General features: G+C 41.0%; 1 protein-coding gene across 3 annotated transcripts in view; it reads right to left on the bottom strand.

Moving 5' to 3' along the window:
- LOC131573672 (thromboxane-A synthase-like) overlaps positions 1-15,588 on the bottom strand; it is a 236,823-nt gene that overhangs the window by 159,956 nt on the left and 61,279 nt on the right. For all 3 annotated transcript variants that reach the window (XM_058827853.1, XM_058827854.1, XM_058827855.1), the window contains exon 3: positions 13,884-13,977. In XM_058827853.1, the coding sequence (XP_058683836.1) occupies positions 13,884-13,977 (94 nt within the window). The remainder of the gene's footprint in view (positions 1-13,883; positions 13,978-15,588) is intronic.

Below are 15,588 nucleotides of genomic sequence, written 5' to 3'. Positions count from 1 at the left end.
AAGCCACACGGAAAACAATTGCCAATTTGTGGTCTTGACCATTTAAAAATGGATCCCAAAATAGTCTGCTGAATTGTTTCACCCGGAGCAAAATTACCCATGAATACATATGCATGCACACAAAAACAACATCTCTTGACGCAGTGCTGATGGTGACTGCAGTCAAGGAAGAAGCGTTATTGCATTCCACATTGTGAAAAGACCACAATGCAGTAATTATTCTGAAAGGTTTTCACAAAGCACAATTATTAAGCTAACATTATCCTATTATTGTTTGTTGCTATGGAGATAATATAATCAATATATTTTCTGGATTGATTTTTTTAATACTACTAGCACATTGCCCAATACAGCAAGATTTAACTCAATGCATTAACTGATTTTAGTTTATGATTGGCAAAGTCTTGAGGCAATAGATTGCAATCCATCTCATGCCTATTATTCTATCAAGACACTTAATGTCAAAATCTCTGCTGCAAAAGCAAGTTTACTTGTTGAAAATGAGAAAAAGGATAACAAATCTGTCTGAAGAGATGTAATCTTTTAAGCATGAATTTAACACTTATTTCTATTTTTCCTAAACCAAATGAAAATTACCAAACTGACTACAAAAGTAGTAGAAAAGCAAGTTGGGTTTGAACTCTCAGCTTAAGGTACTTGTTTATTCCAGAGGGGATGTTTTGAGGCATTATCCTCCTGGGTGTAACATAAACTTTTCCTGCAGCAACAGGGACTCTGGGAAGGTGGCATCAATTGTGGCACTGTGCCAGAGCCTACTGGTTGCAGATGCAAGTCCACAGTCTATGTCACAGCCTCTTCCTGCACAAGCTCAGGAACCACTGGCTACCTGCTCCCATGCCCAGTGGACACTTGGGTCTTCATCTCAGTGGGTGGTGAAGCAAAAGTGTTACAGCCACAGCCCTCAGTTTCCTTGCCCAGAAAACTGCAAGCACACTTCCTTTATTTCAAGTCTCCCTCTCCAGAGGATAGGCTTTCAGCATATCAAGGGAATGCTCCTGTGTTAGGACAGTGGTAAGTTCTGCACAAACCTGAGTTCCAGACCTTTACAGGACAGTAATACAATATATTAAGAGGCTTCAATCCTGACAGTGTTGTTCCAGTCTGTTACCTCACCTATCAAAAGACGGGCTCATCACTGTGAAACGTCTTTGAACTTATAGTTAAATAACAGCAATAATAACAAAAAGCCTTTTAACATATAGTTGCTGTAACAGTTCAGAGAAGGATTTTATCATGTTTTCCCACTCCCATGGCCATACTATGATGAATTACCATTTCAGCTTTTTGATCATAGAATAGCTTGGGTTGGAAGGCACCTTTAAAGGCTTTCTAGTCCAGCCACCTTCAGTCAGGAGGGACACCTTCAATAGGTTCAGTTTCCTCAGAGCCCTGTCCGAAGTTTTCAGGGATGGGAAACCTCAGTTTCCAGAAACCTGAGTCCCAAAGGTGACAATATTTTTTCAGCACAGTATATGCTTAAGACAAAATTAAGTGCAGCGGGCTAGACTTTGCATAACTAAATAAAAGTAGTTATAGAAACATTTAGAAGTGCCAACACCTGTTAACTCCTGTGACAAATCATATGGTTACACTTTTGGGTACCAAATCACAGCTTTAGCTTCCTTGGATTAGACACCAGTACATAAGCATTTTGTCCATGGAGCACACAGCTGCTTGATAAAATGTGAAATCACAGCAATTCCACCTTCTCCCTTCCCTAAAGGCACTGGATTGGGTGGTCTTGTCTTTCTATGTAAAATAGATTGGGGCTCAGTAATGTAACTTTTGGACTATCTGGAGGGGATCCAGATCATTCACAGATTAAATATGTTGCCTATGCAATGCAACACATCTGGCCCATCTGGCCCAGGGGATAAGTAATAGAGTTAGGAATGCACATTCACAGCCCATCCCCTGCAAGTCTGCTGTGCTGACACTAATCCATGCAGATCTAGGGCTGGTTTGTGAGCCACCTCTGTCCTCCCTGCTCAGGCTGGCACAGGTCATTGTCCATCACATCAGTGATGCTACTTGTATTCTAAAGGATACCAAATTGCTACCTGGGCATGTGCCACAAGATAAGCACATATACAAGATAACCACATACATCGGGTTGCTTGCCTTCCCACCTTGTTTACTTTTATGCTGATTTATAAATGCTTTTTCTGCTGGATGGGCTTAGACGAGCAGGTACGAGACTGCCCTGGTTACAGAAAGGGTGTAGACTTTCAGCACTGTGTGGGTGTGACCGTGCTGTTACTCCATACCAGCCACATCATCACTGTGAGGAGTGCTTTCAGCAGCAAAAGTCAGGCACTTTTTTGGTCTCTCCCTTACCGGAAGGGGCAGGGGAAGAGAAGTGGCTTATTTGGGTTTTAATTTCCTCCTGGTGTTAAAAGAATAGCATGGATACTCATTCAGACAGGCTACTGGCACATGTACAGCCTTAAAGGACCCTATCTTCTACTGCATCCGCACAGTAAAGTACTGCTTAAGACACACCTTTCTGTCAAGCATAAAGAAAAACCTCATTTGTTTCTCACACCGACTGCCTGCTGTCCACCACGACGCCTTAGCATGCAACAGCTCTGAAATTCTGCAAAAATAAAACTAATTTAGCTAGAGGCAGGCAGGGAATATCAATTTTGGTAACAGGAATGATACAATTACATTCCTAAGCAATTAGTCTCAGTAACAGACAGACAGTATCTCTAGTAAATCATCTGTAGGCCTGATTTTACCAGTCTCATTCATACCGAGCAGAGCCTACCACTAAGACCTCCTTCATCTCGGTGCTGGTGGACCAAGATGCTCCTTAGCAAAAGTAAAGCAATCAGTGTCAAGATATAAAGGTTGAGTTTCATCACACTTTGCTCTGTTAAACACTGTAATTGCTGCGTACCACTTTCTAGACAAAGACTACATTTTTTTTTAATTGATCAAGTAATAAAAATTATTGTTATTGTTGTTATTATTATTATTATTACTACTATTATTATTAGTCCACAACACAGCGGTTGAACTTTGCTGCTGGAGGGTAACCTCACATGTAGCAGAGTCATGCAGCAGCAAAAGACATGGCGCTGAGACATCTGTTGGAGGGGAGTCCCATCCTTGCACAGCAGGACTTCTCCTGGAGCTCACATTTCCACCCTATCTGTCCCCAGCCACTGTATTGACCCAGTCTGCTCCAGGAGGATGCTGGGATCCTCCAACCTTAACTCTGTGACTTTTCCTTCACACACTAAGAAACATTTCTGTACCGAAAGGGCTGTCAAGCTCTGAGCAGGCTGCCTAGGCAAGTAGTTGAGTCACCATGCCTGGAGGTATTTAAAAGACCTGTGGATGAGACACCTAGAGACATGGTTTGGTGGAGGATTTGGCACTGCTGGGTTAACGGTTGGACCCAAAAATCTTTTGGAACCTAAAAGATTCCACGTACAACAGAGCCTTAGCGGGAAGGACAGCCTTACACCGGTCCAAACACAGTGCAAAGGGCTCTTGTAAACTGCCTTCTCTACTACCTCCACAGCTAAATATAACTGAACCTGAAACACTTGGCCCGTGCTTATGCAGAAAGGTGGATTTGAGATGGGAGGTTGGAGGGGAAGCCTGAACCACGCACTGCAGAGCTCCCTTGCCGGCTCCAGAGCAGTGCTGTGCTCTGGGAGACAGGAGCTGTTCAAATGTTTTGACAGAACACGCCGATTCCTCGGGAATGTTTTTATTCTAGTCGATGTGCCAATTCCGCACAGATTTCCAGCAGAAAGCAGGCAGACTGTCTGGGTCTGCTGAATTAAAACTACTTCACCCAGAAAGAAGTTGCATTTTTAGACTATTTTTACTCAATCCATCATTGTATTTGTTTTAGTCAGTTTGTTGGATTGTTTTCAATTTTACCTGGAAATTCCATTTTTTAGCAGGATCTAAAGACAGGCCAAAAGCCATCAAAACGCTGTAGAAAATTAGGCTCAAGCAAAAGACCACGGAGGACTTTTGAGATATAATTTTGTACATAAATAATGCAAAGAGATAAACAAGGAAACACAAAAATTAACCATGTTCTAACTAGAACTGCCTAGTCTGGTTCTGCAAGAACCCAAAACCTCCATTTTTGCATTTGCGGTTGTCTTTCAAAGGCTTCCTTTTTTCCCTTTGCCTTAGGGAGTTATTTATAGGGCTATTATAATTTGAGGTCTGGTCTTCTCGTGGCAGGTCCTCCATCCAGGAAATGAAATAGCATTAGAAAATGAAATCTCGCGTTTATGAGGTCTTAGAGATGGCTCCCTGGGGCACTGGGGGGAAAACAAAAGAAGTAGGGAGAAATATAAACACAAATATAACTACAAGATACTTGCAAGGTCCCTAATTCTATCTGTGATGAACTTTATGAGACTCTTTATTAAAATAGAGACCTCTGATATAAGGTCACCAACAGCTTTTTTCCCCCCAAAGCTCTCCCATTTCCCCCTTTTCTGTGATCAAGTGCCTTTTCCATTTCACCTTGGCTGCAAGGTCCTTCTTCCCTAGACTGCCTTCAGAAGTGGAACAAAAATAAGGATAAATCAAGTGCTCCCCTTCCTCCTTCTGCCTCATCACACACTTTTGACAATGTACCACATGTTGCAGCATATTAACAGATCAAGGCAGATGTGTTCACGTCTCTGCAAAAATCATGTATCAATCACCAATTTCTTACTCATACCCCCCTCTGTGCTTCCTTCCTAGACAACTCTCTAAGGCCACAACATCCCTTATCCTATCTAGGGCTTATCACCCACTGCTTTCTCTCAATATATGGAAATAAAAGCAAATGAAGGCAAATTAGGGAAGACTTTGGTGCTCACCATCCCCTTTCTCTATGTGTCCAAAGAGAGACTTCCCTCCAACACTTTCTCTTCCCATGCATTTTTACTTTTGAGTGGAACAGGGAAAGCGCCATTCAGAAGAATAAAAGCCATGTTTAAAGTCCCACTCAGCTTCACAGAGAATATTTAAACTCATCAATGTATGTGACTTCTTATGGCTCCCTTAGCCTAACTTTCACTAATCCTGCTTAAATCAACTCAGGCATCATCCTGCCTATGAAAGTTAACAATTTTCTATACTCAATGAAACAAAAGCCATCAGATATAATACATAAAAACTATGGAAATTCAGCAAATAGCAAAGACTAATTTACACTTATTTTAATGTTTATTTCTTGCATACTTTATTATGAAAATACATAGTTAAGAATATTTTGAAGCATGTAGCTCAGTTTCTTTTTCTCTTGATCATTTTCAATTTTCTTGTAATAACATAAAATAAGTTACCAATGTTTAGTGAGGGTTTTTTGCTACCTGAATATTTAAAACTTCCCAGGACAACTATCCAAAGATAGTTCTTCACTTCACTTTTCCCTCTGCCTTTTTATAAATCTCCTAAAATTCATAGAATATTACAAAATTAAAGAATCTAAGTGGGGGAAAAAAGTTAATAATTAATAAACAAAATTAAAAGTTTAAAAGTCCAAGAACAACCAAAGACAATCATTCAATTCACTCATCCATTCATCAGCATTGCATGATGACAAAGTCAGAAAGAAAATACAGCAATTTGAAATACATTTCTTTTTAAAGCACACAGGTTTGTTTAGACTTTCTGTTGATCCTTCTTTTCTAAAAACCAACCAACCAAGAAACCACCCAACCACAATAAAAAATCCAGTCAGGTCTCAAAAAACCCTGATTAGATTCCAAGTCTAGCTGATTCTTGTTTCACATTACCATCCAAATTTAGACATGCACCGAAGCCACTGAGGCTGTGGAGAAACAGTTTAACTTTTGAACTTTCTACCTCTCTGATAAGATTGTCCTTTCTTACTCTTCAATGTCTTTCTAGGCAACTTGTTCTTCTGGATCAAGCTGCATAAATGCTTATCAAAAAAAAAAAAAAACACAAAAAAAAAACCAACAAAAATTCAGAAAAAAAGCTGTAAAGAAAGTAGCTTTTCATTTATTTCTGAGAAATTAGGAGAATGCTGAGCACACAGTGGCCAAGTTACAAGTGCCACTTTGCAGCTACTGAAGCCCTCACAGTCCTGCCCAGTGCCTACCCTACAAACTCTCCCTACCTTTCCATCACATTCATTTGACTACAGGCCATGAGTATGACCTGATTTCACACTCAGTCCCTCTTAGGGAAAGTTATATTTCAACTCTACATCCTGCCTGGGAAGGGGGAAAGTGGGAAGAACCCAGAAGGTCATGAGTCTTACAAAGCTACCAGGTGCTGATGCCATCCAAGGTGCATTGCAGGCAACCAGAAGGCAGCACACAATGAATACCAGGGATTTACCAGCACGTGTTTTAACAGGGTGTTCTTCAAAGCCTTCATTTTAATATAAAGCCTTACAGAAACCAAGCCTATCTATATGCAGTGGATCAGACCCACAGCAGCTGTACCTGCCTATTCCCAGAAAGGACAGGGATGTATCTTGCTTGTCACCCTTTCAGGATGACTTGCTGTACAGAAAGCCAGCCTCTTATCTGAAAAGACATGTCGTGCTGTAAACATTTCTAGTGGAGCTTGGGTTAGCAGCACTTGTAAGAAAACCCTAATGAAAATAAATTGTTATGTATTTACCCATATGCTGAGGAGCATATGGCTAATGCATTTAGACACTGCTAATGAAGTTAAGACTCTGCTAAATTTGTTGGCTCATGGATAACAACTGTTCACAATACCCAATCTGAGCCTGCTATAATTTTAGCATTACAACTGATACCTGGCCATTATTATACGTACTTGTCTTGCTGACATAGAAGTACTGGATTTCTGGATGAGGGGTTCTCCACATGCAATAAGGAGGTGAACAACATAGGATGTTTCCAAACTCCAAATTGACAGGTAATGTGAGCAAATTACAGTTTCATGTAAAATAACAAGAATTGGTCTTATTCATCATATCTCTGACTGTTGCTTTCTTTCTTAATTTCAAGGACTAAAAGATTTTATCTATTCCAACCCCACTCCTTCCAGGCCAATGCAACTACAGGCAAAACTGAAGAGAAGGCAGTCACACCCAAGAAGTAGTCCTGCTTATATAAGTTCACATGTAAAAGCCCATTGAGTTTACTCCAACAGCTATTGGAATTCCCCTGTTGAAACATATCCCTACTTTGCTGCTTTTCAAGGTGAGGGTCCCTACTTCTGGAGACCAAGGTAAAGTCTGGCTTGTGACTACACTGGCTCTACCTTTATGCTACTACCTTTGCAACTACACATCATCCCATTCTCTCAGCCCAAACACTGTGTGCTCAGCTGTTTGGGTTCACTGTTGCTGCATGTCAGGCCTTAATTTAGCAGTACACGCTGCTTGAAGAGCAGGCTGCATAGCAAATTCCAGAGGGTTATGTGATGAACGTGCATCAGATATAACACGTGGCAAACTTCCCTACACCATTTTCACAAGCCAGGTGTCATTTTAATGATGCAGACCTCTGCTCTGACTGATCCTGGGTAGTCATTTGGCAGCTGCCACCAGAAACCCATCAAAGAACAGTGGTCAAGGATGGCATAGAAGAGAAGTATCCTTCAGCACTGCTATCTTGGGGACCACCTCACTCAAATACCTTCATTCATAGGCCAGAACTCAGGTCTGGCATTCATTCACAGCCCCAGTTGCTCTGAGAATATTGCAAAAACATATAAATTCCCTCTGGCCTGGGAGTGTCCCAGTCCATTCAAGACAGTGATATCAGCTTCTCCAAACCTAACAGGCTCCAGAGAAGTTGTCCAAAATGTTTCACCATAACCTGATCAAAAAGCAAACCTATGTATTCAAGAACACCATCTTTACTGTTTTGCAGGTGGATAAAAGAGGCCCAAGGAGAAGCAAAAGAAAGAGATTTGCTTACCCAGAAAAGAAGAAACCTTTGCCCCAGTCAGACTTGCCGAAAACCACACTGAGAGTCTGAGGAAAGCCAGGAGCATGATTAGGGAGTCTCTTCTCACTTTCTGTGCTGCCACAGAAAACATCATCCTCTTTCCATCTCAGAGCTACCAACTGCCTCAACCATTGCCTCTTCCCACCACGCCCCACCCCCCATGCAGCATTTAAGAAGGCAAGTATAAAGTGTGTCAAAAAGAACAGCCAAATCATGGCTTAAGGGATACCAAAAACATGATGATGCTCATTAGTGAAGTCTGCATCTCCTTCTAGCGGCAACTGCCGCGGTCTATGGGAAGCATGCACACAGTCCTGCACAAAAATAAATGTTAGAGCTGCTCTAGGAAAAAGCCACATCATCAGCACACCATTCCTTGTAATACAAAAAGGAATTGTTTCTTCCCTCAAAGGAAAAATTGTATAGTCCAGAAGAGCAAAGGCATCTGTCGTGACCACTACCACCTTCACTGCATGAGTCACCATTATTTACCAGCAAGACAGAGAGGATTCATCCCCTTTCTCTATCACATGAAATCTGCCGGTGCTTTGTGCACCCTAATACTGTCTCAGCATCCATAAACGTTATTTAAAGTTGACGTCACATTCAGGTGTATCTTGCAAACACAGTTATGGGAAATGCTGCAAGTGCAAAGAAGCTGAGGACATTGTGTCTCTACAGAAGGGTCTCTGATGTGCACACAGTGCTCCCCCAGACACAGGCTCACCCTGCTGAGACCCCCACCACTGCAGGGAGAAGCTGGGGTGAGCTACAGCACAGCTCTACCTGATGCTCATCTCAGAAACTGAGGCTGAAGGCTGCACTATCGCTGAAGGTTGCAAACAGCATTTAGTCAAGTGGGAGACAGCCAATTGTCTTAATGTCTTGATTTCCTGCTTTAGGTTCCCACAAAAAGACACTGCACCAACTTTGTCAGGTTATCTGACAATGCTAACATCTGATCAAAGGAGGTAACACAGACTATCAGATGAAACTAGGAAAAAAAATATCTTTAAAGGGAAGAAAGACTGGCTTTATAGATGTAGAAATATACACATAAATCCACATCTAACTGCAGGTTTTCTGTCATGTTGCAGACAGTGAAATGGCAAGGTTTAAATCTGCACCACATACATGTACATGCCTCCCAGTCTAGGGTGGTGGCACTCCCAGGATATAAGAGAAGACCTGGATCACCCCAAGAGGTCTGCTCTGGAAGTCAGAAGCCCACAGCAGATGCACACAGGCATCTGGGGGAGACAAAGACAGGTTGGTTGGTGATGCCACAGCCAACCTTTCTGGTTCCACACAAATAGCTATCAAGTTGCAAAACACACACTCCCTATCTCATTCCTCTGTTGTTTATCTGCACAAAGAAACACAAAACCATATGCAGGCTTTCACTGTCAATATAAGTCATATTATTCTTGTAATTCAATCCAGGTCCAGAGGCCGAGAGCTCCTTTTCCTCCCTTTTCCCCCTTTTTGCTCCCCTCACCGTTTGCCTCTCTTCAACCTTGTTTAGGTTTGAATGCTGTGTCATTAAATTCCAGAGCAGTAAACACTGCAGCCTCTCTCTAAGCACCCACACAGTGCTTTCTAGGCTAAAAATTAGACATGGGGTAATTTCATTCCTGCAAGGACTCTGCCTTATATTTTCCTTTACGTCCAACTCAAAGGATGCTTTCGGCAGATACGTAGCAAAGAAAAAAATAATATTTGCTCTCTGCTTCCTCCCTGCACTCCCCCCTTTTCACTCCCACCCATCAGCCATAAAACAACACAGCCCAGCCAGATCCCAAACTGAAAGCAAGACAAAGCACCCACACAGCCCCCACTTCCATTCAGCAGAAATGGGCCGCCCCGGGGTAGCCCAGAATCTACAAGTAGGCCAGACTGAAATAAACAGAGTAAACAAAGAGTATCCTGTCCAAGCTGAGAGGGGCTAAAGAGAGTGATGTCTTTCATTAACATGCAAGGCAGGGATGCAAGCACACAGACAGTCAAAAGCATCACTGGAGCTTGCTAGGAGTAATAGGAGGAAAGCAACACATGATCACGCCATTGTAAGGACCCAAAGCACATCACTCAGCTGCACGCAACTGCACATCCCCACCTACTGAGGAGCAAAACAAGGCAGCAACCCACACACCTACCACCAGCCCAAAACATCAGGGGCAGCCCCAAAGCTGCTGCAGCTCTCCAGGAGGCTGGGTAGGGAGCAGTGCACACAGGTACTGTACCAGGTGACCAGAGCCGTGCAAATGTCAGAGTCAATGACATTTAAAAACAGTATAGCTGTCATTTTACAAATGGAATAGGAAAGGGGGAGAAAAGCACAGCACAGCCATAGCAACAGGTCAAGTGAGAGAAAAGGTGATGCAGGTATGTGAATTCTCAGTTTTCAGAGCATTTGTCACGTAATAAAATCATTAGCCTGGGAATTGATAAAAGAGTTTGGTTTAATTTTTCTGCAACCTACTGTTATAAAGCCCATATAGATCCATGTGTGAAAGTCCATGCTGTGAATACCCCTGCATCAACCATTACACAGCTATCACAACCCTCACATTTTTCCAGACTCATAGGAAAAATGCAGCACATGGAGAGGTGAGCAGTCAGGAATTTGTAGCAAAACAGCAGTCTGTTGGCTGCAAGTCTGCTCAGTTATTGGAAAAAATTGAACATGCTGCTTTTTTTAAGCAGCCTAATCATATTTACTATTACATCAGACTTACCCACCACAAATTGTTCTCATGCAATGGAAGAATTTTTAATCTAATATCTTGGACTCAGATAATTTCCCAGCTGCAGAACTGCAATAATTTCCTATCTTCTCATTGTTGAGATAAGCCGATTAACTTGGATATGTTTTAGTTTCAGAGTGTGATTATCTCCCTTTATTTTACTTGAGAGAGAAGGAGTGACTTACAGTAAAATAACTTTGTTTTCCCCAAGCCAGCTCTTAAACTCTCCTTTTCTGTGATGGAGATAGGTCTTTCCTGTTGCATTCTCCTTAGCCCCTTTCCTTTGCACACTTCCTTTTCCTCTCTCAGAGACACTATATCAACAGTTACTATTATTTTACTCAAAGAAAATACACTGTTCAAGAAATCTCTGAAATAATTCTTTAAAAAAAAAATAAAAATCTCATGAATTTTTTTTTATTTTTTTTTTAAATACCTTTGAAAGTTTATTAAATACCCCACAACCCAGCACTACTGGTCAAATCCTGCTTGCACAGTTCCCTTGTTTTCAGGCACATTTAAAAAAGAATTGCAAAAAAAGGGTAAGGCCTGAAGCTCTGTTTACATGCACAGTGCAGCAAAATAGGAAACTCCATTTATTTCAGTGGAAGTGACTTACACACAAGTAAGGGAGAAGACAAGCAAGCCCTTGAATTTATACCCTTAAAAATTGTAAAATACTGCTTACACAACTTTGTTGAGATTTTTGGACATTTAATGTTCTTTCTTAAATTCCCAGGTCCTAGATTTACTCTATTATGTCAAAGGGACTTCATCTCCTGCTTTATTTCTTTCCTTACATTTCTAGCAATCGTATTCTAGGAGAAAAGCCTGAATCCATGAGATGAGGACATTTTTCAGACTGCAAGGCTTTATATTTTGAAGCTTCTTGATTTCCTATTATCTTCCAGATTTCACTTGTGTGCAGGGCTTTTCAACCTGTGTTAATTTGCAGACCAAATTCAACACAGGAAATGCACGAATTACACATATGCAGATTCCCACACAGCACATATCAATTCATTCCTCTTAGTCACCATTCATTAATTCCTTTGAAATAAATGTTCATGGTTGGAAAGCGCTAGTTTGATGATTTAATGGGAGTGTGGCTCATGTTTTTCCTGCACAAGATTAGCAATGCTACGAAAGAGCCAGCCTGTTTAAAAGGGAGACGCTCCAAACTGCTATTTCGGGGGTGGAATAGAGAATGGTTGCATAAACATGGAGAGGCAAGAACTTCTTAATGTTATAGATGGAGCAACAGAACAAATCAACCTTTTTTTACTTCCTCTTAAAAAAATGTATCATATTTATATATATATATATATATTTATAATAATAAACCCAACCCCAACATGCTGCTACTCATGCACAGCTGTGCTCCCCGCAGCTAAGCCCCTAAAACCATCCCTCTTTCCAGTAAGGTGATGGGCAGGCCATGGTTCTCCCACGCTGGGAAAGGGAAAGTGGATGATGTCCTCTGCTGACTGCAGTGAGAGCATCTGTGTCCCTGAAAGTGCTCTCATAGACAAGAGCCTGCAGTATAAAAAGCAGGGCTCCCATTACTGGCCCATTGCTATGGGCATTATTCTAAGAAAGCAGCCTCAGCAGCAGATCCAGAAAAAATGCTAAAATACATGAGGGGAGGAAGAAAAATTACCAAGAGCCTGAGCTCCTCTCTTCCCATTCCTACTGGCAGCGATAGCATGGTAGAGAAGATGGGTGGTGAAGTGCCAAAGTGCTGGACACACAGCCTGGCAGTGCTTGTGGCTTTGCACCACTCAACTCTGTTCCAAAACGGTTATTTCTTGGTATCCCAAAATACAATTTCTCAGCTACCTTTAATTTATTTTTCTTCCTAAAGGGTAGAAAAATCAAGGTCTTTTGCATTAGTCTTATTTAAGTTAACTTAATGAATGCTATTCTAAAAATGAAATTTGCCTAACGGATCTTACGATCATTTTGGGTCACTTCCCAAAACCTTTACACTTCTACGCTGGTACAGGGCAAGCCCATCTAAAACATACCAAATTAACTTAGTCTCTAGGCACCTTTACCTAACAGCAAGTGTTAGCAGGTAACTAATGATATCTGGATTTCACCACTAAAGAGCTACAGAATGAGTGGCTTTCTGCCACCCAGCTGAATTGAAACCCAAAGAGTAAACTGGTCTGCATTCTACACCATCAGAATCCCTTGTAAGTTAAAGTCACCCTGCCAATTCCAGTTCAAATTAATCTAGAGCAGATTAAGTCTACCTTTTATGCTATTTTCTAAATGAAATCAGATGTACATGTAAAACTGGTATTTAAAAAGGTTTTATCTAATAATGAGTCAGATATTGACAGAACAATCACCATGAAGACCAAGGTAAGAGGCAATATATTCTTGTTAATAATTCAAATCTCAGCATGGATATTGATGACCATGCACTTAAAAGGGAAAACTGGGCAGCAGCTGGAGCTGGCCCAGATTTCCTGAAAAGTTGTTGGGCTGGAACAGAGACACACTGGAGAGATTTCACTGTAAGATCCAACCAGAGAAATGGCAGCTCCTCATTATTAAGATATCCTCAGCAATACCACTGAAATGGAACAAGGAACAAAACATAGCATCAGCAGTCTATTGAAAGAGTATGGGTAAGAAAAATAAGGGAATAAAATCTGGAGACAAAATGACCCCATTTCCTCTTCCTCACAGCCCTAATATTTGTGTCACAGAGCAACAACGTTCAGCAGTACCTAATTCCAGTTACTGCTTGGGAGCAAGCAACATTAAAGGCTTTAAAATACATGTGTACAATCAGCAAAAGTGCAAACAAACAGAAAGGTTGTAGGAGCCAAAACCACTCAGAACAAACCAGTTGGGGCTAGTTAACATAATCTGCTCTATTCACGTAACTAAGTTTGTTTCACTGAGGGCATGAACTTTCTTGGAAAAGCTCAAGTAATTAACTGCAGGAGCTTACACATTTTCTTTCCCGCAAGTACTTCACCCTGGTATTAGAGCTGCTTAAACACAAGTGTTTCTACCAATTCATTCAAAAAGCTGTTTTGCTTGTCCTTTCCAGAGGGACATGCCTGAAGAGGTGGTACCAGTGAACTGTAGGATTCCCTTCAATTCCTCCTGCCTCCTATCCACTTTTCCCATCACTTTGATTGATACAAAGGAAAACATACCCTACCTCACGGAAAAAGAGCAGGTTTCCAATGAAAGGAAGAGGTGGAGGATGCTGGATCCCTACTTTGCTTAGTTTGGAGAATGCAGATGTGGAGTACCTAGAAAACAATAAGGCAGTAAGTTAATTTTGTATCTTGTCACAGTAACTAGTTCAGATAACTTCCCCGAATTCAGAGAGGGAAAAGATGCTTTCTGTGTTGGTCAGACAGAACTTCCAATGCGATGACATTGGTTGGCAGCTCCTCAGGTCACAAAAGTAAATGCAATACACTGCTGCTTCAGAGAGGGCAAAAGGACCAAGTGACTCAAACGCAAGCCTGCAAAACTGAGCAGTGGAATTAGAGAGCTGCTCCTCTTCTTAAAAGAGGGTCTTAAAAGTCAGAAGTGACTCTCCAAAGCTACATGAGGTTACAAACGAGATCAAAAGAAGTATTTGGGGCTTGACTTCTGCAGCATTGCTAGAAAAGGAGCAAGACAGATTTTCAGATTATTATTTTCTTCTTCTGTCACCTCTACCTATACAGATCACAGAACAAAAATTCAAACTAGTCTCAGTTGTCCATGAGCCAAGACACTGTCAGTATGTTCAAGTCAAGCCTAGTATTTGGGCCAGATATGCTGATTAAGTGATTTTTTCAAAGCTGCCAGTTAGCAAATTAAACAAATATAAAAAATATGGGGGAACAAAACCCAGACTGAAAAGCTTCATGCATCCCTTGTTTCAGATGAAACTGTGGCATGTTGACAGAGACAATACCAGAAAAAAGAAAATAAGAAAAACCCAACCCCAGAGCCTTTCTTTTTCCTCCCCTCCCCCTTTCTTAATACAAACAATGGATTTAAGTCGATCGACTTCAATTAGTGAAACCTGAAAGAGCAGGAGCTAGCAGCAGCAGCTTTGATTACCCAAAGACACAACTTTCGTTGTGCACTTCTGTTTGCTGAGATTTCCTACAGCACAGTACCTATTTTCTTAATGGATTTTCTTTTGTGAAGGTATTTTAAAAAATCATAATCAGGAGATAGAGGTTTAATCATTTTTGAATAGCAACCATTTTCTTTTTTTAATGGGGCAGTACAAACCATCACAAACACAAGCCCTCTCACAAACCCAATAGAACTGATGAGTCCTCAGTCTATGCACGGACACTATGTCAAGTATGACAAGGTGTCATGGAGTAAAGGCACAGAAGTCAACATTTATTACACATTTTATACATATTACTGACTTCTTGGCTACTTAACTGCTTTAAAAAAGATGAGATTTTCCTCAGCTAATACTCTTGGGAAAAGAAATGTTTTAACTTTAAAATGACAAAACAGCCTACATGATACATTTTCATCCCCAAAGAGAATATTTTTTTTGCTGCTGCTGCTGTTTGAAGTCTTCCTGAAGTGTCTTTGTGTCATAGCAAAGTCCTCATCTTCAGTATGTAAACAGTGAAAAAGATTAAAATCCCTGCCAATGAAAACCTGTCAATTTTTCAGTATCCTATCCTGATGTTTTCACTGTAAAATACATGGCAGATCACAAAACACCAGGCTGGGCTACAACTAACTGCTCATTTCACTGCACACCAGTCTACAGACTCCTGATTTTCATGTACAGCAAAGTGAAGAGTGACTGCAACAGAGGCTTACACTAGACAAAGTAAATGATGTGATCACCAAATATTTAAAAAGAAAAAAAAATAAAAATAATGAGTACT

The sequence above is a fragment of the Poecile atricapillus genome, chromosome Z (genome assembly GCF_030490865.1).
Source record: "Poecile atricapillus isolate bPoeAtr1 chromosome Z, bPoeAtr1.hap1, whole genome shotgun sequence".
Lineage (NCBI taxonomy): Eukaryota > Metazoa > Chordata > Aves > Passeriformes > Paridae > Poecile > Poecile atricapillus.
Note: the sequence above shows the minus strand (reverse complement) of the source record. Positions and strands in the feature narration are given on the sequence as shown.